General features: G+C 42.7%; 1 protein-coding gene across 1 annotated transcript in view; it reads left to right on the top strand.

The window, feature by feature from the left end:
- The window catches only part of LOC306925746 (uncharacterized protein), an 89,702-nt gene that overhangs the window by 54,991 nt on the left and 11,545 nt on the right, over nucleotides 1-23,166 (top strand). Inside the window, exons 7-13 of the mRNA XM_079504784.1 lie at nucleotides 187-224; nucleotides 505-675; nucleotides 3,020-3,132; nucleotides 8,182-8,458; nucleotides 10,055-10,183; nucleotides 18,678-18,771; nucleotides 23,121-23,161. Coding sequence (XP_079360910.1) covers nucleotides 187-224; nucleotides 505-675; nucleotides 3,020-3,132; nucleotides 8,182-8,458; nucleotides 10,055-10,183; nucleotides 18,678-18,771; nucleotides 23,121-23,161 — 863 coding nt within the window. The remainder of the gene's footprint in view (nucleotides 1-186; nucleotides 225-504; nucleotides 676-3,019; nucleotides 3,133-8,181; nucleotides 8,459-10,054; nucleotides 10,184-18,677; nucleotides 18,772-23,120; nucleotides 23,162-23,166) is intronic.

The raw sequence follows: 23,166 nt of genomic DNA, 5'->3' as shown, positions 1-23,166 counted from the left end.
TGGCACAAATCACTTTTGAGTTGTTTGTGGTAAACACAAACATTGAAGACGAAGGAGAGGACGCAAATTGTGATTGGCCGGAATTAGATGATGTATGTACGATGATGTATGTATGTTGATAAGAGAGCGCCCCTCACTTCACACGGGTGTGATTAATTTGTATTTTTATTTCTATTCCTTTGTCAGGGGATCACTGTCAGAAAAGAAGCTGCTCTTCAAAAAAGGTACAACTGATCACAGAAACAGATGTTCCTGTGTAATTATTTAAAATCAAATGACTACTGCTAGTGGTGATAGAGTTCTGTGATACTCTCTCTCTCTCTCTCTCTCTCTCTCTCTCTCTCTCTCTCTCTCTCTCTCTCTCTCTCTCTCTCTCTCTCTCTCTCTCTCTCTCTCTCTCTCTCTCTCTCTCTCTCTCTCTCTCTCTCTCTCTCTCTCTCTCTCTCTCTCTCTCTCTCTCTCTCTCTCTCTCCCTCTCTCTCTCTCCCTCCCTCCCTCCATCAGAATGCAACAGTGAGCTGCCTGCCGCTGGTTGGAACGGCTCCTCTCCTCTCTGGGAGGGGACGGGTGCGACGCTACACCGCTCCCCCCAGAACACAGACTCCCGTGCTGGGTTCCCCCCCGGACAGACGGAGGGCACGGTGCTGGAGCTAGCGGATAAATACATCATAACAGGTTTGGTCCTAGTTATGAAAAAGTCATTAAGATTTTTACATATTATTGCTTATGGCAGCTTTAATATATTAGTATTTTAGTCTTAGTCTTAAAGGACCACTTCACCACTTTTCAACCTATCTTCATATAATAGGTCCTCGCTAATAATCATGATAAAACGGCACCATCTTTTTCTACTCAGTCTGTGTCTCATAGGAGGGCTGTGGGCAGTTCAGAAACCCGTCTTCCAGTGACATCGTTAGGCAGATTCTTTTTAAACAAGATGTTTTTTTACAAAAATGTTTAGATTTTTATTATCGTGAGAACGATGGCTTCCATTTTCGCATTGCAACTTTACAGGACTAGAAAGCCTGCAGTTTCTATTGGCTTGGATTCCCCATCGATGATGTCACTGGTGGACGGGTTTCTGAATTGCCCAAAGCCCTCCTATATGAGACACAGACCGAGTAGACAAGAATGGTGCCATTTTATCATGATTAACACTTTAATTGCCCGGAACTATTTAATCCATTACATTCATGCGCCCAGTCGATTTATAAACACGGACGCCTTTTCCGGACGGACCAGCCGGAAGTTCATGATGTTGTGTAGCAGCTAACAATAGCCACAGCACTTTAGAATCGATCGACAACAACGGGAGACAAGAATAAATCTATCGAGACTAGCGACTGGACCACGGAGCGCCGTCTAACACAGGATCTTTTTTCAGAAAAAGACGGGATGATTTAGATCGCGATTTATGAACGTTTTAAGATTTTCGTTTTCATCAGCTAAACAGAGGAGGGAGTTTGTTGATGACGTCTCAGTCTTGCGCCTCACCGAGGAGAGCCCAGCAGGCGCGCCTGGGCTATACAGCCAGGCGATCTGTTCTCGTATCAATAAACTTCGTCTTTAGGACAATACTTCGTCCTGAGCGTCGGGCGTTACTAATAGAAAGGACAAAGAACTTCGTCCTGGGCGATTAATCTGTTATTAGTGAGGACCCCTCACTAATATGAAGATAGGTTGAAAAGTGAAGTGGTCCTTTAATGCAATGTTAATTACGCCAGAAAGGATTTATTCTTAGTCTTAATCTTTTGAACAACACACCATTTAGCCTTAGTCCTACAACGCTCCACACGTCCCCAAACTCTTCTCCCTTCTGGCTCCAAAAGTATGGAATAAACTTCCTATTGCAATCAGAACTGCAGACTCACTCCCAACCTTCCGCCGTAGTCTGAAAACCCACCTCTTCAGACTCCATCTTAGCCCGTAGCACTTGCCCTAGCCTCGACGACCTTACAGGCGAATGCAAAGGCTCAACTTAATGTAACTTAGATAGCATTTCATGTAGACATAGCACTAGTATAATTATGCCTAGTTCATTATATAGACGACAATTTTGATGTATTTGATGTATTACCAGGTATTTTGTTCCTGCTTACTGTAAGTATAGTCACTGATATGCTTTAGCTATTGAAAAATAGCAGATCTACAAGTTCATAGCGCGGCACTCGGTGCCGCGCTATGAACTTGTAGGTCTGCTATTTTTGAAACATCATGAAAATGTGCCTCAAATCTTTGAATATATATATATATATATATATATATTCTTTCAAATCTTTGCTTCTGGAGGGGTCCCTGGAACAACATATTTTCAGATGGGGGGTCGGTGGCATATTCGGTGGCATATTACATTTGTATACATTTTTTGGGGTCTTTGACATGAAATATTGAGAACCACTGATATAGAAACATGAGGTTTTTCAGAAAAAAATACATTTTAAAAATACTTTTTTTAAATTTCGACATCAGGCCTAAATGGGTTAAGAGCGTCTGCTAACCCATTTAGCGCTAGCATTAATTCATCTATCAATCGCGTACTGCCAGGGTTTTATCGCGCGTGACACTTACTTTGAAGATCCAAATATCCGTAATTCCGTGTTCCTGTGACAAACTGATGTGTGTGTTGTCTTCACCGGTTGTTGTTCTCTCGGTCGATGGTGGATAAAGCCGACCGCGAGTATCACAGCGCCTGCTACAGGCCGTTGAAAACGCTTGTCTGGCCCAGAAACTGCCACCGGAATGTCGTTTTTGAGATACAGTGGTTTTACTGCAGGGCTTAGAATGGAAGTGGATGCGCGCGCATCTTCAAAATGGCCGGTTGTGTGTTGTGTTGTTGTCCCAGAATATCGTTAGCGGTAGCAAGATCAGCTACCCATCGAAACAGATCAAAAAGCGATTAAACAATTCAAACCCGAGAAAGCTGTGTTTGGCGGAGAGGTTATAAAGAATAGGTTCTCGTGTTCCATGTGTTCGGCGGCAGGTGGGCTAAATGCCCTACATTGTGGTTTCTGTCCTGCAGGTATAATCACGGAGGGTTCAGAAGACTTCTACATAGAGTCCTACAGTCTTCAGTTCAGCAAAGACCGGAAGACCTGGAAGGTCTACAAAGACGCCCCCAGTAAAGAAACCAAGGTAGTCGGACATTTTGTTTCCATCCATCCGTCTTCAACCGCTTATCCGTAGTCGGGTCGCGGGGGCAACAGCTCCACCAGAGAGCTCCAGACTTCCCCTCTCCAGAGCAACATTATTAACACTTAGACCGCTATCATTTATTGAAAAATTAGGATCTAATTCACGCCAGCATTTTTTTAATTTGAGCTCTTATTTTGAAAATCCGCCATTTCCGGTCCACAACCGGTAGTCCTACGTTAGGAGTTTTCACACAGCTGGATGGGCCTTGTTTACAAAGTGAATCCAGGCCGGAGCTCCGGAGAGCTCTAGATTGTCAGCTCTGTGCCGTCAAAGAAACGCTGTTTTGACCAAAAATGCCATCTGGGACAAGGAATAGGAGTTACAGGCGATTGAAAGAAATGGATAGAATGGATGCTTATGGCGACGACGATCTAAGATGGGCGATCCAGTTCTGTGCTAACAACACAGCTAGCTAACCGGCTAACGTGAGTAGCATTTTGGCTCGAGCAATCGAACGCGCTATAAAAGCTCAATTGCCGGAGGCCGTCGGCAATGGCGATAAGCGTCACTATCAAAATTAGGCTTCAATTGACTTTAATCGTCGGCAATGGCGCGGAGGGTGTTAACTTCCTCCTGGGGGATCCCGAGACGTTCCAAGGCCAGTGAGTCGATGTGTTTCCTCCAACTGCGCCTTGGTCTCCTTCCAGTGGGACGTGGTCCTTGGTCTGCCCCGGGGTCTCCTCCCAGTGGGACGTGGTCGTTGGTCTTCCCGGGGGTCTCCTCCCAGTGGGACGTGGTCCTTGGTCTGCCCCGGGGTCTCCTCCCAGTGGGACGTGCCTCGAGGACCTCCCTAGGGAGACCCCCGAGAGGCATCCTAACCAGATGCCCTGAACCACCTGAGCTGGCTCCTTTCCAAGCGAAGAGGCAGCGACTCCACTCCGAGTCTCTCTCGCGTGACTGAACCCTGTCTCTAAGGGAGATGCCAGCCACCCGTCGAAGAAAATACATTTTGTCCGCTTGTATTCGCAACCTTATTCTTTCGGTCATGACCATTTTGTTTCGATACAGCGGTCCAACTGTCTCTGCAGCTCTTTCATTGAAAAGAACTTGGACTCCTCATGCATTGAAGGAAGCATGAGGTCTGTCCGTTCAGTTACACCTCTTTTGTACACACGCACAGTGAGGCTTCTTTTACTGTCACTGAACTCATGTAATGACTGAAGGTGGTGTGTGTGTGTGTGTGTGTGTGTGTGTGTGTGTGTGTGTGTGTGTGTGTGTGTGTGTGTGTGTGTGTGTGTGTGTGTGTGTGTGTGTGTGTGTGTGTGTGTGTGTGTGTGTGTGTGTACGTCTATGTTTATGTTTTATGAGGATCGTATACTCTGTGAATGAGTAACTTTACCTTTGCGTTGTTCCCAGTCTTCATTTTGACAGCATTGTTTTTGTTATAGACTTTTTAATCAAATTTCATTCAGTTTTAGTCATTTTTTAGTAATCTGTGAGTTAAGTCTACTAAATATCAAAAGACTAAATCTACAGTTGATTTTGTCGAGGAAAAATGTCATTTTGTCAGGCCTTATATGGCTGATTTTACAGCGTGTTTCACAGGTGTTTGAGGCCTATACTGTGAATGGTGGGACTCACTATTTCACAGGGGTTTGAGGCCCACTGTTGAATGGTGGGACTCACTATTTCACAGATGTTTGAGGCCTATACTGTGAATGGTGGGACTCACTATTTCACAGGGGTTTGAGGCCCACTGTTGAATGGTGGGACTCACTATTTCACAGGTGTTTGAGGCCTATACTGTGAATGGTGGGACTCACTATTTCACAGGTGTTTGAGGCCTATACTGTGAATGGTGGGACTCACTATTTCACAGGGGTTTGAGGCCCACTGTTGAATGGTGGGACTCACTATTTCACGGGTGTTTGAGGCCTATACTGTGAATGGTGGGACTCACTATTTCACGGGTGTTTGAGGCCTATACTGTGAATGGTGGGACTCACTATTTCACAGGTGTTTGAGGCCTATACTGTGAATGGTGGGACTCACTCTTTCACAGGTGTTTGAGGCCCACTGTTGAATGGTGGGACTCACTATTTCACAGGTGTTTGAGGCCTATACTGTGAATGGTGGGACTCACTATTTCACAGGGGTTTGAGGCCCACTGTTGAATGGTGGGACTCACTATTTCACGGGTGTTTGAGGCCTATACTGTGAATGGTGGGACTCACTATTTCACGGGTGTTTGAGGCCTATACTGTGAATGGTGGGACTCACTATTTCACAGGGGTTTGAGGCCTATACTGTGAATGGTGGGACTCACTCTTTCACAGGTGTTTGAGGCCCACTGTTGAACGGTGGGACTCACTATTTCACAGGGGTTTGAGGCCTATACTGTGAACGGTGGGACTCACTATTTCACAGGGGTTTGAGGCCTATACTGTGAATGGTGGGACTCACTATTTCACAGGGGTTTGAGGCCTATACTGTGAATGGTGGGACTCACTCTTTCACAGGGGTTTGAGGCCTATACTGTGAATGGTGGGACTCACTCTTTCACAGGGGTTTGAGGCCTATACTGTGTATGGTGGGACTCACTATTCCCCAGGGGTTTGAGGCCCACTGTTGAATGGCTAGACTAAGACTTAAGGTTTCAAATGCCTAAACAACCTAAAGCTAGATGTGACGCGTTGTGAGCTTGTAGATCTAGTCAGAGAGAGAAGGATGAGGCTGGCAGGGCACTGCGTCAGGCACCCAGAACTTGAGGCAATTAAATTGACCCTATGGGAGCCAACCCAGGGAAAAGCCAGGAGGGGAAAGAAGCGTACCACCTATGTAGACGTGCTGCGGCGCGACAGCTTGGCTGACAACACTGCAGAGCTCAAGAACCTGATGTTGGATATAGGAAATTGTGGAGGGCAGCGATCCAGGAGTCCCGAGTTGGTGTTTGCTAGACCTCACTCTCGCAGCAACTAAAGATCTGCTATTTTCAGCATGCAATCGAGTGTATTACTAAAACTAAATGTGACCAGATTTGACTGAGAGCCTGCCATCGCGCACATTTTTTTAAAATGAGTTTATAGCACAGGCAGACTCTTCACATACTAGAGCATGTCTGAAATAAGTGTCAGAGCTGAAATGTACATGTAAATATGAAATAAATGCTTAAACATGTAGCTAGGTGTAATGTTAGAGTCCACAGAAGACATGTCAATATGAAATAAATGCTTAAACATGTAGCTAGGTGTAATGTTAGAGACCACAGAAGACATGTAAATATGAAATAAATGCTTAAACATGTAGCTAGGTGTAATGTTAGAGACCACAGAAGACATGTAAATATGAAATAAATGCTTAAACATGTAGCTAGGTGTAATGTTAGAGACCACAGAAGACATGTAAATATGAAATAAATGCTTAAACATGTAGCTAGGTGTAATGTTAGAGACCACAGAAGACATGTAAATATGAAATAAATGCTTAAACATGTAGCTAGGTGTAATGTTAGAGACCACAGAAGACATGTAAATATGAAATAAATGCTTAAACATGTAGCTAGGTGTAATGTTAGAGACCACAGAAGACATGTAAATATGAAATAAATGCTTAAACATGTAGCTAGGTGTAATGTTAGAGACCACAGAAGACATGTAAATATGAAATAAATGCTTAAACATGTAGCTAGGTGTAATGTTAGAGACCACAGAAGACATGTGAATATGAAATAAATGCTTAAACATGTAGCTAGGTGTAATGTTAGTCCACAGAAGACATGTAAATATGAAATAAATGCTTAAACATGTAGCTAGGTGTAATGTTAGAGTCCACAGAAGACATGTAAATATGAAATAAATGCTTAAACATGTAGCTAGGTGTAATGTTAGAGTCCACAGAAGACATGTAAATATGAAATAAATGCTTAAACATGTAGCTAGGTGTAATGTTAGAGTCCACAGAAGACATGTAAATATGAAATAAATGCTTAAACATGTAGTAGGTGTAATGTTAGAGACCACAGAAGACATGTAAATATGAAATAAATGCTTAAACATGTAGCTAGGTGTAATGTTAGAGACCACAGAAGACATGTAAATATGCACTAAATGCTTAAACATGTAGCTATAGGTGTAATGTTAGAGACCACAGAAGACATGTAAATATGCACTAAATGCTTAAACATGTAGCTAGGTGTAATGTTAGAGACCACAGAAGACATGTAAATATGCACTAAATGCTTAAACATGTAGCTAGGTGTAATGTTAGAGACCACAGAAGACATGTAAATATGCACTAAATGCTTAAACATGTAGCTATAGGTGTAATGTTAGAGACCACAGAAGACATGTAAATATGCACTAAATGCTTAAACATGTAGCTAGGTGTAATGTTAGAGACCACAGAAGACATGTAAATATGCACTAAATGCTTAAACATGTAGCTATAGGTGTAATGTTAGAGACCACAGCAGACATGTAAATATGCACTAAATGCTTAAACATGTAGCTAGGTGTAATGTTAGAGACCACAGAAGACATGTAAATATGCACTAAATGCTTAAACATGTAGCTATAGGTGTAATGTTAGAGACCACAGAAGACATGTAAATATGCACTAAATGCTTAAACATGTAGCTATAGGTGTAATGTTAGAGACCACAGAAGACATGTAAATATGCACTAAATGCTTAAACATGTAGCAGGTGTAATGTTAGAGACCACAGAAGTGAACCTTTCACGCCTGTTTTCTCAACTCGCTGTTTCTCTGCAAGACATTACTCTATATCTCCAAAACTGGAGGGTCAAACTGAACAACCAATATGTCAATTTGAAGCTATGATTCCCTGCTTTCATATGACATGAAAAAAACGAAAATTAAAAAAAATCCAATGGCAGTCCCTCAGTCAAATTTAGTCACAAATGAAGTTTCATTCCAAAGACCATGACAAAAAAAAAAAAAACTAAAATCTAAAAAATGTGCCGTCAAAATAATCTCCACCGGTGAAACGAGTAACCCTTTTCTTTGCCCTCCTCGTTTTCCTCCCTGCAGGTGTTTGAGGCCCACGCCGACGGCCACCAGAGGGCGCTCAACAGCCTGTTTCCTCCGGTGGTGGCTCGCTTCGTGCGCCTGCAGCCGCTGGCGTGGCGCGGCGGCCCGGCAAGGGGCGGGGCGGGCGCCGTCCGGCCGCAGCAGCAGCCCGGCCCGCTGCGGCTCGCCACGCTGCTGGGCTGCCCCCCCGCGGCCAGGCTGGCCCCGCTGCCCCCAAGCAGGGACACGCCCCCTCCGACCACCACCAGGGCCACGCCCCCCGGGCCGCGCTCTGCAGGTACACATTAACCTATTTAGACCTGACGTCGAAATTTTAAAAAATGTCTTCAAAATCCTGACAGTTTTCTGAAAAACCTCATGTTTCTGTATCAGTGGTGCTCAATATTTTGTGTCAAGGACCCCCAAAAATTGTATGTAATTGGCCACCGACCCCCACCTGAAAATATGTTATTCCAGGGACCCCCCCAGAAGCAAAGATTTGAGTTAAAAACATTCACTCTGAAAGAATATATATTCAAAAATTTGCACCACATTTTCATGATTTTTCAAAAATAGCAGACCTACAAGCTCATAGCGCGCCACTCGGTGGCGCGCTATGAGCTTGTAGATCTGCTATTTTTCAAAAGGGGTTCCCGCCCAGAATGGGTTAATATCAATTGATTACGATGATCAATTGTGTCCTATATGCGCTCATAACTCTGTGGTAGCGGTCTGTTGAAAAATGAAAAACGGGAAGAAAAAAAAAACGGAAATGTAAAATCCGTCTCATGCTGTCTATGGGGACGCGGATTTTAGAACGCTAATATCTGGTCTTATGCTGTCTATGGGGACGCGGATTTTAGAACGCTAATATCTGGTCTTATGCTGTCTATGGGGACGCGGATTTTAGAACGCTAATATCTGGTCTTATGCTGTCTATGGGGACGCGGATTTTAGAACGCTAATATCTGGTCTTATGCTGTCTATGGGGACGCGGATTTTAGAACGCTAATATCTGGTCTTATGCTGTCTATGGGGACGCGGATTTTAGAACACTAATATCTGGTCTTATGCTGTCTATGGGGACGCGGATTTTAGAACGCTAATATCTGGTCTTATGCTGTCTATGGGGACGCGGATTTTAGAACACTAATATCTGGTCTTATGCTGTCTATGGGGACGCGGATTTTAGAACGCTAATATCTGGTCTTGTGCTGTCTATGGGGACGCGGATTTTAGAACGCTAATATCTGGTCTTATGCTGTCTATGGGGACGCGGATTTTAGAACGCTAATATCTGGTCTTATGCTGTCTATGGGGACGCGGATTTTAGAATGCTAATATCTGGTCTTATGCTGTCTATGGGGACGCGGATTTTAGAACGCTAATATCTGGTCTTATGCTGTCTATGGGGACGCGGATTTTAGAACGCTAATATCTGGTCTTATGCTGTCTATGGGGACGCGGATTTTAGAACGCTAATATCTGGTCTTATGCTGTCTATGGGGACGCGGATTTTAGAACGCTAATATCTGGTCTTATGCTGTCTATGGGGACGCGGATTTTTAGAACGCTAATATCTCGGATTCTTCTTTTTAGACCAAAAACAAGCGGCTCATTTCAACGATATGATCCTATAGCTTACAAAAAGTATGTTTTGGGTGGATTGAAAGACAGTCACGGGACATGATGTTATACAGCGGAAGTTCCCGGTCAAATCGGCGTTCAAAAGAGTCTCGCCCATAGAGTCATACGGCTGGCGCTCTGAGCCACCACTAGATGGGGCTAGTTGGCGGTCAGTGAGTTAAATATTAACATGGATTTGTATTGTGACCTGCTGGCCTATGGAACGTTGTATACACATCCTGTATTGTGTGTCTGTCTGTGTTTCCAGACCCTCCTCCCGTCAGACGTAACTTCAGCAGCACGGCGCTGCCCCGCCACACCTCCTCCTCCTCCTCCCCCACCTCCACCACCCCCCCGCCCACCGGGGGGCCCGTGGTGGTCAGAGACACCAGCCTCAGTACGTATCCGTGTTAACCCAACTGAGGTCGATTAAAAAAAAAAAAAAAAAAAGGCTTCTATATCCTAACATTTTTTTGAAAAACCTATGTTTCTATGTCAGTGGTGCTCAACCTTTTTCATGTCAAGGACCCCCAGAATTATCTCTATTGGACCGCGGACCCCTCATCTCAAGATATGTAGTTCCAGGGACCCCCTATGAAGCAAATATTTTAGTTAAAAATGTTCGCTCTGAAATATATATATTCAATGGTTTGCGCCACATTTTAAAGATTTAGGTTAAACTCCTATGGAGCAGTGGTTCTCAAACGTTTTTTGATTCAGTAGCACCCCTACTTATTGTCTCCACCAGGCCGAAGGCATGGGGAGAGAGTATGTTTTGTTGTCTCCACCAGGCCGAAGGCATGGGGAGAGAGTATGTTTTGTTGTCTCCACCAGGCCGAAGGCATGGGGAGAGAGTATGTTTTGTTGTCTCCACCAGGCCGAAGGCATGGGGAGAGAGTATGTTTTGTTGTCTCCACCAGGCCGAAGGCATGGGGAGAGAGTATGTTTTGTTGTCTCCACCAGGCCGAAGGCATGGGGAGAGAGTATGTTTTGTTGTCCTGTTGACCTGCATTTTCCGCATCTGCCTTTTATAGCGCCACCAGGAGGCCGACTTTTGTAAAACACATTTTTTGATATTACTCCTCCAGATTCTGTCCAAAAATCTCACAAATCGTTACACAGTATCTCTTTGGTCATGTGCGCAAGTCGGATCTGTCCGATATTTCATATTCCATCCTAATTGGCTATAATTGGCTTTCACAGTTTGCCCCGTTTTGAACAAAAGCCTCAAATCATGAACGCAGCATGCAATTTACGTGAAATCTTTCACACATTTTCTTACTAGGCTGAGGAATATATCCCACCCTTTTCACATTGGCCTGTTATAGCGCCACCAACAGGTTGATTTTTGCAAAACACATTTTTGGAACAAAATGTCTCAAATCATCCAATTGCCATCAAAGGCGTATGAAGAAATGGCATCCTTTTCACATTGGCCTATTATAGCGCCACCAGGAGGCCACAACCTGACCTGCCCTTGTGGAGACCTGTGCCCCGAGGGGCACTTTTTCTAGTTTGTTTCGTTTTCTCTCTCTAAATTTTTTTTATCCCCATATATTTGTAACCCGTTTGCCTTGCCAATTGCCTAAGCTCTAATCCTGGGCGTTGCTCTACCCTCCGCCAACCTGGGGAGAGCCCGGAACTGAGCTCATGTTTCCTTCAATGCATTGAGGAGTGAGCAGGCCGCTTCTCATCACCTGACAGGGGGGGGGGGGGGGCTGATCTCAGGTCAAAATGGGTTAACTAACTAACTTCTTTCATCCATAGTAATCATTGCTATAGACTAGTGTTTGTCCAGTACTTTTTATATTGATCTTTTAGAGAATATAGGAAACTTTGTCCTACACGAACATTAAATCCCTAATTGACAATGAATGAAGAATCGAGTGTAAATAGACATGTTTCGTCATGACCCCTCACTTCACATGGGTGTGATTTTTATTGTTTAAATACTGTATTAACACGTTGCAAACAGTACAGCAAGTACAATTACCCAAGAAGTATTGCTAAAAGGATAACACTTAAACTGCCTTGATGGCTTAACCCATTCTGAAAAACACTATGTTTCTATGTCAGTGGTGCTCAACCCTATGTTTCTATGTCAGTGGTGCTCAACCCTATGTTTCTATGTCAGTGGTGCTCAACCCTATGTTTCTATGTCAGTGGTGCTCAACCCTATGTTTCTATGTCAGTGGTGCTCAACCCTATGTTTCTATGTCAGTGGTGCTCAACCCTATGTTTCTATGTCAGTGGTGCTCAACCCTATGTTTCTATGTCAGTGGTGCTCAACCCTTTATGTTTCTATGTCAGTGGTGCTCAACCCTATGTTTCTATGTCAGTGGTGCTCAACCCTTTATGTTTCTATGCCAGTGGTGCTCAACCCTATGTTTCTATGTCAGTGGTGCTCAACCCTATGTTTCTATGTCAGTGGTGCTCAACCCTTTATGTTTCTATGCCAGTGGTGCTCAACCCTATGTTTCTATGTCAGTGGTGCTCAACCCTTTATGTTTCTATGTCAGTGGTGCTCAACCCTATGTTTCTATGTCAGTGGTGCTCAACCCTATGTTTCTATGTCAGTGGTGCTCAACCCTATGTTTCTATGTCAGTGGTGCTCAACCCTATGTTTCTATGTCAGTGGTGCTCAACCCTATGTTTCTATGTCAGTGGTGCTCAACCCTATGTTTCTATGTCAGTGGTGCTCAACCCTATGTTTCTATGTAAGTGGTGCTCAACCCTATGTTTCTATGTCAGTGGTGCTCAACCCTATGTTTCTATGTAAGTGGTGCTCAACCCTATGTTTCTATGTCAGTGGTGCTCAACCCTATGTTTCTATGTCAGTGGTGCTCAACGCTATGTTTCTATGTCAGTGGTGCTCAACCCTATGTTTCTATGTCAGTGGTGCTCAACCCTATGTTTCTATGTCAGTGGTGCTCAACCCTATGTTTCTATGTCAGTGGTGCTCAACGCTATGTTTCTGTGTCAGTGGTGCTCAACCCTTTATGTTTCTATGTCAGTGGTGCTCAACCCTATGTTTCTATGTCAGTGGTGCTCAACCCTATGTTTCTGTGTCAGTGGTGCTCAACCCTTTATGTTTCTATGTCGGTGGTGCTCAACCCTATGTTTCTATGTCAGTGGTGCTCAACCCTATGTTTCTATGTCAGTGGTGCTCAACCCTATGTTTCTATGTCAGTGGTGCTCAACCCTATGTTTCTATGTCAGTGGTGCTCAACCCTATGTTTCTGTGTCAGTGGTGCTCAACCCTTTATGTTTCTATGTCAGTGGTGCTCAACCCTATGTTTCTGTGTCAGTGGTGCTCAACCCTTTATGTTTCTATGTCAGTGGTGCTCAACCCTATGTTTCTATGTCAGTGGTGCTCAAACCCCTATGTTTCTATGTCAGTGGTGCTCAACCCTATGTTTCTATGTCAGTGGTGCTCAAACCCCTATGTTTCTATGTCAGTGGTGCTCAACCCTATGTTTCTATGTCAGTGGTGCTCAACCCTATGTTTCTATGTCAGTGGTGCTCAACCCTATGTTTCTATGTCAGTGGTGCTCAAACCCCTATGTTTCTATGTCAGTGGTGCTCAACCCTATGTTTCTATGTCAGTGGTGCTCAACCCTATGTTTCTATGTCAGTGGTGCTCAACCCTATGTTTCTATGTCAGTGGTGCTCAACCCTATGTGTCTATGTCAGTGGTGCTCAACCCTTTATGTTTCTATGTCAGTGGTTTTTCTGCCCTCCCTAGTGGTGAATTAGCAGGCTAGTTTGGCAGATAGCGAACAGTCTTTCCAATGAGCACAAACGATTTGCAGTAGTCTTGTTTATTGCCACTGGATAAGTTGTAAAACTGCAACAAGAAAATACAGAAAAATATGCACTCTGTAATATGAATATGTCAAAACAACAACATATTTCAATAGAAAAGAAAAAAACATACAAAAGCTGCCACCATATATAATGTAATGTACCTAAATTACATGCAGTTGTAGCAAACAAATGAGGTTGATTAGTTTAGCCAGCTCCAAACATAAACATCAATATTTGCTTCATGTAGTGTAGCTTCAAATCATATGGATGGATAAACATCACCAAATAGACCAACAGAAGACTACAACAAAACAACACTTCAAGAAATCAACAGAAATATGCTTACAATCATATACTTCAAAAGGCTTGCCAAAAGAACAGGATCTAGCATGTTCTCTCCTCTGCTGTCCTGCATAGACTGAACACACACTAAACTATGGCAAGCTAGAAGGGTCAAAAACATCACATGGTGCAAACTAAACTGTAAGAAAACCACCACTAGGTGGCAACAATGCACACTGACAGTGGGAAGAACAGTGGTGCTCAACCCTATGTTTCTATGTCAGTGGTGCTCAACCCTATGTTTCTATGTCAGTGGTGCTCAACCCTTTATGTTTCTATGTCAGTGGTGCTCAACCCTATGTTTCTATGTCAGTGGTGCTCAACCCTATGTTTCTATGTCAGTGGTGCTCAACCCTATGTTTCTATGTCAGTGGTGCTCAACCCTATGTTTCTGTGTCAGTGGTGCTCAACCCTTTATGTTTATATGTCAGTGGTGCTCAACCCTATGTTTATATGTCAGTGGTGCTCAACCCTATGTTTCTATGTCAGTGGTGCTCAACCCTATGTTTATATGTCAGTGGTGCTCAACCCTATGTTTCTATGTCAGTGGTGCTCAACCCTATGTTTCTATGTCAGTGGTGCTCAACCCTATGTTTCTATGTCAGTGGTGCTCAACCCTTTATGTTTATATGTCAGTGGTGCTCAACCCTATGTTTCTATGTCAGTGGTGCTCAACCCTATGTTTCTATGTCAGTGGTGCTCAACCCTATGTTTCTATGTCAGTGGTGCTTAACCCTATGTTTCTATGTCAGTGGTGCTCAACCCTTTATGTTTATATGTCAGTGGTGCTCAACCCTATGTTTCTATGTCAGTGGTGCTCAACCCTTTTCATGTCAAGAACCCTATGTTTCTATGTCAGTGGTGCACAACCCTTTATGTTTATATGTCAGTGGTGCTCAACCCTATGTTTCTATGTCAGTGGTGCTCAACCCTATGTTTCTATGTCAGTGGTGCTCAACCCTATGTTTCTGTGTCAGTGGTGCTCAACCCTATGTTTCTGTGTCAGTGGTGCTCAACCCTTTATGTTTCTATGTCAGTGGTGCTCAACCCTATGTTTCTATGTCAGTGGTGCTCAACCCTATGTTTCTGTGTCAGTGGTGCTCAACCCTATGTTTCTGTGTCAGTGGTGCTCAACCCTTTATGTTTCTATGTCAGTGGTGCTCAACCCTATATGTTTCTATGTCAGTGGTGCTCAACCCTATGTTTCTATGTCAGTGGTGCTCAACCCTTTATGTTTCTATGTCAGTGGTGCTCAACCCTATGTTTCTATGTCAGTTGTGCTCAACCCTATGTTTCTATGTCAGTGGTGCTCAACCTTATGTTTCTATGTCAGTGGTGCACAACCCTTTATGTTTATATGTCAGTGGTGCACAACCCTTTATGTTTATATGTCAGTGGTGCTCAACCCTATGTTTCTATGTCAGTGGTGCTCAACCCTTTATGTTTATATGTCAGTGGTGCTCAACCCTATGTTTCTATGTCAGTGGTGCTCAACGCTATGTTTCTATGTCAGTGGTGCTCAACCCTATGTTTCTATGTCAGTGGTGCTCAACGCTATGTTTCTATGTCAGTGGTGCTCAACCCTATGTTCCTATGTCAGTGGTGCTCAACCCTATGTTTCTATGTCAGTGGTGCTCAACCCTATGTTTCTATGTCAGTGGTGCTCAACCCTTTATGTTTCTATGTCAGTGGTGCTCAACCCTATGTTTATATGTCAGTGGTGCTCAACCCTTTATGTTTCTATGTCAGTGGTGCGCAACCCTATGTTTCTATGTCAGTGGTGCTCAACCCTTTATGTTTCTATGTCAGTGGTGCTCAACCCTATGTTTCTATGTCAGTGGTGCGCAACCCTATGTTTCTATGTCAGTGGTGCTCAACCCTATGTTTCTATGTCAGTGGTGCTCAACCCTATGTTTCTATGTCAGTGGTGCGCAACCCTATGTTTCTATGTCAGTGGTGCGCAACCCTATGTTTCTATGTCAGTGGTGCTCAACCCTATGTTTCTATGTCAGTGGTGCTCAACCCTTTATGTTTCTATGTCAGTGGTGCTCAACCCTATGTTTCTATGTCAGTGGTGCTCAACCCTATGTTTCTGTGTCAGTGGTGCTCAACCCTATGTTTCTGTGTCAGTGGTGCTCAACCCTATGTTTCTATGTCAGTGGTGCTCAACCCTATGTTTCTATGTCAGTGGTGCTCAACCCTATGTTTCTGTGTCAGTGGTGCTCAACCCTATGTTTCTATGTCAGTGGTGCTCAACCCTATGTTTCTATGTCAGTGGTGCTCAACCCTATGTTTCTATGTCAGTGGTGCTCAACCCTATGTTTCTATGTCAGTGGTGCTCAACCCTATGTTTCTATGTCATTGGTGCTCAACCCTATGTTTCTATGTCAGTGGTGCTCAACCCTTTATGTTTCTATGTCAGTGGTGCTCAACCCTATGTTTCTATGTCAGTGGTGCTCAACCCTATGTTTCTATGTCAGTGGTGCTCAACCCTATGTTTCTATGTCAGTGGTGCTCAACCCTATGTTTCTATGTCAGTGGTGCTCAACCCTATGTTTCTATGTCAGTGGTGCTCAACCCTATGTTTCTATGTCAGTGGTGCTCAACCCTTTATGTTTCTATGTCAGTGGTGCTCAACCCTTTATGTTTCTATGTCAGTGGTGCTCAACCCTATGTTTCTATGTCAGTGGTGCTCAACCCTATGTTTCTATGTCAGTGGTGCTCAACCCTATGTTTCTATGTCAGTGGTGCTCAACCCTATGTTTCTATGTCAGTGGTGCTCAACCTTATGTTTATATGTCAGTGGTGCTCAACCCTATGTTTATATGTCAGTGGTGCTCAACCCTTTATGTTTCTATGTCAGTGGTGCTCAACCCTATGTTTCTATGTCAGTGGTGCTCAACCTTATGTTTCTATGTCAGTGGTGCTCAACCCTATGTTTCTATGTCAGTGGTGCTCAACCCTATGTTTCTATGTCAGTGGTGCTCAACCCTATGTTTCTATGTCAGTGGTGCTCAACCCTTTATGTTTCTATGTCAGTGGTGCTCAACCCTATGTTTCTATGTCAGTGGTGCTCAACCCTATGTTTCTATGTCAGTGGTGCTCAACCCTATGTTTCTATGTCAGTGGTGCTCAACCCTTTATGTTTCTATGTCAGTGGTGCTCAACCCTATGTTTATATGTCAGTGGTGCTCAACCCTATGTTTCTATGTCAGTGGTGCTCAACCCTTTATGTTTCTATGTCAGTGGTGCTCAACCCTATGTTTCTATGTCAGTGGTGCTCAACCCTATGTTTCTGTGTCAGTGGTGCTCAACCCTATGTTTCTATGTCAGTGGTGCTCAACCCTATGTTTCTATGTCAGTGGTGCTCAACCCTATGTTTCTATGTCAGTGGTGCTCAACCCTTTTCATGTCAAGGACCCCCAGAATTATCTCTATTGGGCCACGGACCCCCATCTCAAAATATGTAGTTCCAGGGACCCCCCAGACTTACTTATATCTTAGTTTACTTAGTTCCTCCCGTTCCTATCAGAACATTGGGCGACGAGTCCTCTCCATTTGCTCCGGTCTCTGGCGACCCTTCCTGCTCCGTTCCAGCTGACACCCATCTGGCTTGAATAGGTCTTCCTTAGCTGTCTGTCTCCAGGTCTTCTTTGGCCTCCCTCTCTTCCTCTTTCCACTTTCTGGCATCCAGTCCATTGCCACATTGCCGGTCTCTCTCTTTTTGAGTGGTGTAAACCACTCCTACAACTGGCTTTTGTGTGCAGAAAAAAATGAGCATGGTTGCTATGTTCAAAATAATTTCTGACGTAATTAAATCACACCCGGGTGAACTGGATGACCGTAGCAACCATGGTCATTTTCTCTGCACAAAAAAAGCCAGTTGTGAAATCACATCCAGGTGTGATTTCATTACGTCAGATCAGATGTTTTTTTTTGTGGCTTTCGCCTTTATTTTATATGTTTTATGGAGGGACAGACAGTAGGCTGACAGGAAATGGGGAGATAGATGGGGGGAAGACATGCAGTAAAGGCTGTCGGGATCGGGAGTCGAACCCGTGGCACACTGCCAGACTGGATTACCAGCCAAGGTGCCTGGACCACTGAGCCATGGCCCAGGTCGCCGGTCTCTCTCTTGGCAGTCGGAGTATACGTGCCCAGCCATTCTCCTTCTCCTGTCAGAGACGATGACAGACAGTGGCTCTACCCCTGCCCTTCTCATCACCTCCTCATTGGTGATGTGGTCTCTCCATGAGATCCTCAGGATGGATCTGAGGCATCGTCTGTGGAAGCAAATATTTTAGTTAAAAATGTTCGCTCTGAAATATATATTCAATGATTTGCGCCATATTTGAACGATTTTTCAAAAATAGCAGACCTACAACCTACAGCTTGTAGATCTGCTATTTTTCAATAGCTAAATTATAACAACACCAAAAGGGGTTCACGCACAGAATAGGTTAATTATCTCCATGGTGGAGAGATGGGCAAACCCCTGACATTGAAGATCTGCAGCAATTATTGCTAATATAGAGCTTTTGTTTAACACTTATCTACTAACTAATCGTTGTAATAATTGTGTCCTCAGCTGTGATTGGCTGGAAGGTGTGTGGGGGGGAGAGAGATCATTTCGCAACATCTTTAGAACAGTCAATGAGTCACAGTTTCACTCTGTTTCGCCCGCCCGAGCGACTGATTATTGCGCTCTGATTGGTCAGCCTGTCGTCCCCCCACCCCCACAGGTTCCAGTCAGCCAATGGTAGTAGCTGTGGGCGTGGCCTTGGGGCTGGTCCTGTGCATCGGCTGTTTGCTGGCTGGAGTGTGGTGGAAGAGACGGTAAATCTCACCTCACACACAACATCTTTGATTCAGTAAATCTCACCTCACACACAACATCTTTGATTCAGTAAATCTCACCTCACACACATCTTTGATTCAGTAAATCTCACCTCACACACAACATCTTTGATTCAGTAAATCTCACCTCACACACAACATCTTTGATTCAGTAAATCTCACCTCACTCACAACATCTTTGATTCGTGGATCTCACCTCATACACAACATCTTTGATTAATAGTAAATCTCACCTCATACACAACATCTTTGTTTCAGTAAATCTCACCTCATACACAATATCTTTGATTCATAGTAAATCTCACCTCACACACAACATCTTTGTTTCAGTAAATCTCACCTCACACACAACATCTTTGATTCATAGTAAATCTCACCTCACACAACATCTTTGATCAGTAAATCTCATCTCACACACAACATCTTTGATTCATGAATCTCACCTCACACACAACATCTTTGATTCAGTAAATCTCACCTCACACACAACATCTTTGATTCATGGATCTCACCTCACACACAACATCTTTGATTCATGGGCTGCGTTCGAATTGCTAGGGTTGTTCCCTACTCCCTACTCCCCATACGGGGACCCAGACTCAGTGGACTCAAATAGTGATTAATTCGGACAATACTCCCTGTATGGGGAGCACCGACTCTGACGTCAATATCGGTAGAGGGCGCTATAGGTCCGCGGGTTCATGTACTTTTTATTTGCATTGTAATCCCCCATAGGGTTCAGATCGCCTCATAAAGAACTGTATGAAAAATAAACAAATCATCCCGGCCGTTTCACTCATTTGGATATGAAGAATCAACTGACTACAAAAAAACTGTCAAAACGCTGCTGCTGAAATGATGATAAAAAGGTTATTCTTTTAAAATAACATAGGCCTATGATTATTATCAATACATTAATATTATATCCATTATCCAGCAATATGAAAACAGTGCACCACCTTGACAATATGAAAATATCAGCAGCATGATTATGAACCCCCGCTAATCCTGGGGGGGGGGGGGGATACGGCAAAAATAGCCGATCTAAGCAACGCGACGTCCGTATTGTGAGCTTGTAGATCGGGTACTTTTGGTAAAGAATTACCAAAAGTAGCCGATCTACAAGCTCTGCTCACATTACAATACGGACGTTAACAGAAACAGCAGTCCAATAAATTACTGCCTACATAATGAAGTTGTAATGTATTTAGCGCAATTCAATGAAATAATGTTAGATAACATATATTTTTAATGTCAGGAATTAATTAATATTAATAAAACATATGTTCGGAGACACAATTAATGTCTCACATGCATGTACAAAATATATATTGGACTTTAGCACATAGCTTTACAACCTCACCAACCATTAATCCAAAAACTATTCAAATATAAGGCCTTCTACACTACAGCAAGCAACTCATTCCTCTCCTAACGTCATGCGCTGGGCCTGGGTGATATGAATGAATCAGATTAGTAATACTATTGCAAATGCAAATGAATTGTTTTATTATAAATAAATAAAACAAAACAATTGCAAAAAAATGCACAGATCATTTGTCTCGAGATCTGTAGCTTCGAGATCCGCCAGGGAAGAAAAGAGAGGGGAAACGAAAGTTTAAAAAGTACATTTGTGTTGATTTCTTTCGCTGGTTCAACTTCTGCCTCTTCTGAGTTGGAGCGCAATAAGCGCATGCATGCAGAAGCAGCGCACGTGCGCGCAAACGTGTGCATGTGCGTTCAAGAGCGAGCTTGCGCAATGCATTATGGGGCAGATTTGCTTCGCTGTGTTTTTGTAGTGACTATCGGATGGTCCCTACAATTCCCGGTGCATTGTGGGATACTTCAGTCCACTACATTAGGGTACAAAAATGCTCACTACATATTCGGACACTATAACAAAATGGCGGAACCCCAAAGTAGTGCACTATATGGGGCATAGGGAATGAATTCGAACGCAGCCATGGATCTCACCTCACACACATATTTGATTCATAGTAAATCTCACCTCATACACAACATCTTTGTTTCAGTAAATCCCACCTCACACACAACATCTTTGATTCATAGTAAATCTCACCTCACACACAACATCTTTGATTCAGTAAATCTCACCACACACATCTTTGATTCAGTAAATCTCACCTCACACACAACATCTTTGTTTCAGTAAATCTCACCTCACACACAACATCTTTGATTCATAGCTGTGGCGGAAAAGACTAGAGAAGGTAGATCTCACCTCTGATTTCGAACTAACTAAACTAGGACGAAAAATGTCCGACTACGCATTTTCACAGAGGAACACTGAACAAAAGCTAAATGAAAACGACGCCATGATGACTAAAACTAAATGACTAAAGACTAAATGTGTCTCTTTTTGATCCAGAGACTGAGACGGAGTCATGGCGGCAAGACTAACTGTTCAGAAGAGGAGAAAAACTTATCCAAAATTAGTTAATAGCACTGAAATAAGTGTCAGAGCTGAAATCGACATGTAAATATGAAATAAATGCTTAAACATGTAGCTAGGTGTAATGTTAGAGACCACAGAAGACATGTAAATATGAAATAAATGCTTAAACATGTAGCTAGGTGTAATGTTAGAGACCACAGAAGACATGTAAATATGGGATAAATGCTTAAACATGTAGCTAGGTGTAATGTTAGAGACCACAGAAGACATGTACATATGAAATAAATGCTTAAACATGTAGCTAGGTGTAATGTTAGAGACCACAGAAGACATGTAAATATGAAATAAATGCTTAAACATGTAGCTATAGGTGTAATGTTAGAGACCACAGAAGACATGTAAATATGAAATAAATGCTTAAACATGTAGCTATAGGTGTAATGTTAGAGACCACAGAAGACATGTAAATATAAAATAAATGCTTAAACATGTAGCTAGGTGTAATGTTAGAGACCACAGAAGACATGTAAATATAAAATAAATGCTTAAACATGTAGCTATAGGTGTAATGTTAGAGACCACAGAAGACATGTAAATATGAAATAAATGCTTAAACATGTAGCTAGGTGTAATGTTACTTATGTTAGAGACCACAGAAGACATGTAAATATGAAATAAATGCTTAAACATGTAGCTAGGTGTAATGTTAGAGACCACAGAAGACATGTAAATATGAAATAAATGCTTAAACATGTAGCTAGGTGTAATGTTAGAGACCACAGAAGACATGTAAATGTGAAATAAATGCTTAAACATGTAGCTAGGTATAATGTTAGACCACAGAAGACATGTAAATATGAAATAAATGCTTAAACATGTAGCTAGGTGTAATGTTAGACCACAGAAGACATGTAAATATGAAATAAATGCTTAAACATGTAGCTAGGTGTAATGTTAGAGACCACAGAAGACATGTAAATATGAAATAAATGCTTAAACATGTAGCTAGGTGTAATGTTAGAGTCCACAGAAGACATGTAAATATGGGATAAATGCTTAAACATGTAGCTAGGTGTAATGTTAGAGACCACAGAAGACATGTAAATATGAAATAAATGCTTAAACATGTAGCTAGGTGTAATGTTAGAGTCCACAGAAGACATGTAAATATGAAATAAATGCTTAAACATGTAGCTAGGTGTAATGTTAGAGACCACAGAAGACATGTAAATATGAAATAAATGCTTAAACATGTAGCTAGGTGTAATGTTAGACCACAGAAGACATGTAAATATGAAATAAATGCTTAAACATGTAGCTAGGTGTAATGTTAGAGACCACAGAAGACATGTAAATATGAAATAAATGCTTAAACATGTAGCTAGGTGTAATGTTAGAGTCCACAGAAGACATGTAAATATGGGATAAATGCTTAAACATGTAGCTAGGTGTAATGTTAGAGACCACAGAAGACATGTAAATATGAAATAAATGCTTAAACATGTAGCTAGGTGTAATGTTAGGGTCCACAGAAGACATGTAAATATGAAATAAATGCTTAAACATGTAGCTAGGTGTAATGTTAGAGACCACAGAAGTGAACCTTTCAAAGCCTGTTTTCTCAACTCGCTGTTTCTCTGCAAGACAATTACTCTATAAGCCACATCTCCAAAACTGGCGGGTCAAACTGAACAACCAACATGTCAATTTGAGGCTACGATTCCCTGCTTCCAACATGACATGAATGAAATTAAGAAAAATCCATTGACTTACTGTGTGTCATCAGGGAAAAATCATCATACATCATCACATTCCATGCTCAGCCATGAATGCATAATAAATACATGATTAAAGTAGCATATATACGTACGAGCTACACATGATTCAATACTCTGTCCCTTTCTCCATTCAGGAAGCAGGCTGCACACATCAAGAGCTACTCCTTAGCCAAAGGTAAA

Source organism: Electrona antarctica (genome assembly GCF_951216825.1).
Source record: "Electrona antarctica genome assembly, chromosome: 6".
Taxonomy (NCBI): domain Eukaryota; kingdom Metazoa; phylum Chordata; class Actinopteri; order Myctophiformes; family Myctophidae; genus Electrona; species Electrona antarctica.
The sequence above is the reverse complement of the archived record's forward strand: the minus strand, read 5'-3'. Positions and strand labels throughout refer to the sequence as shown.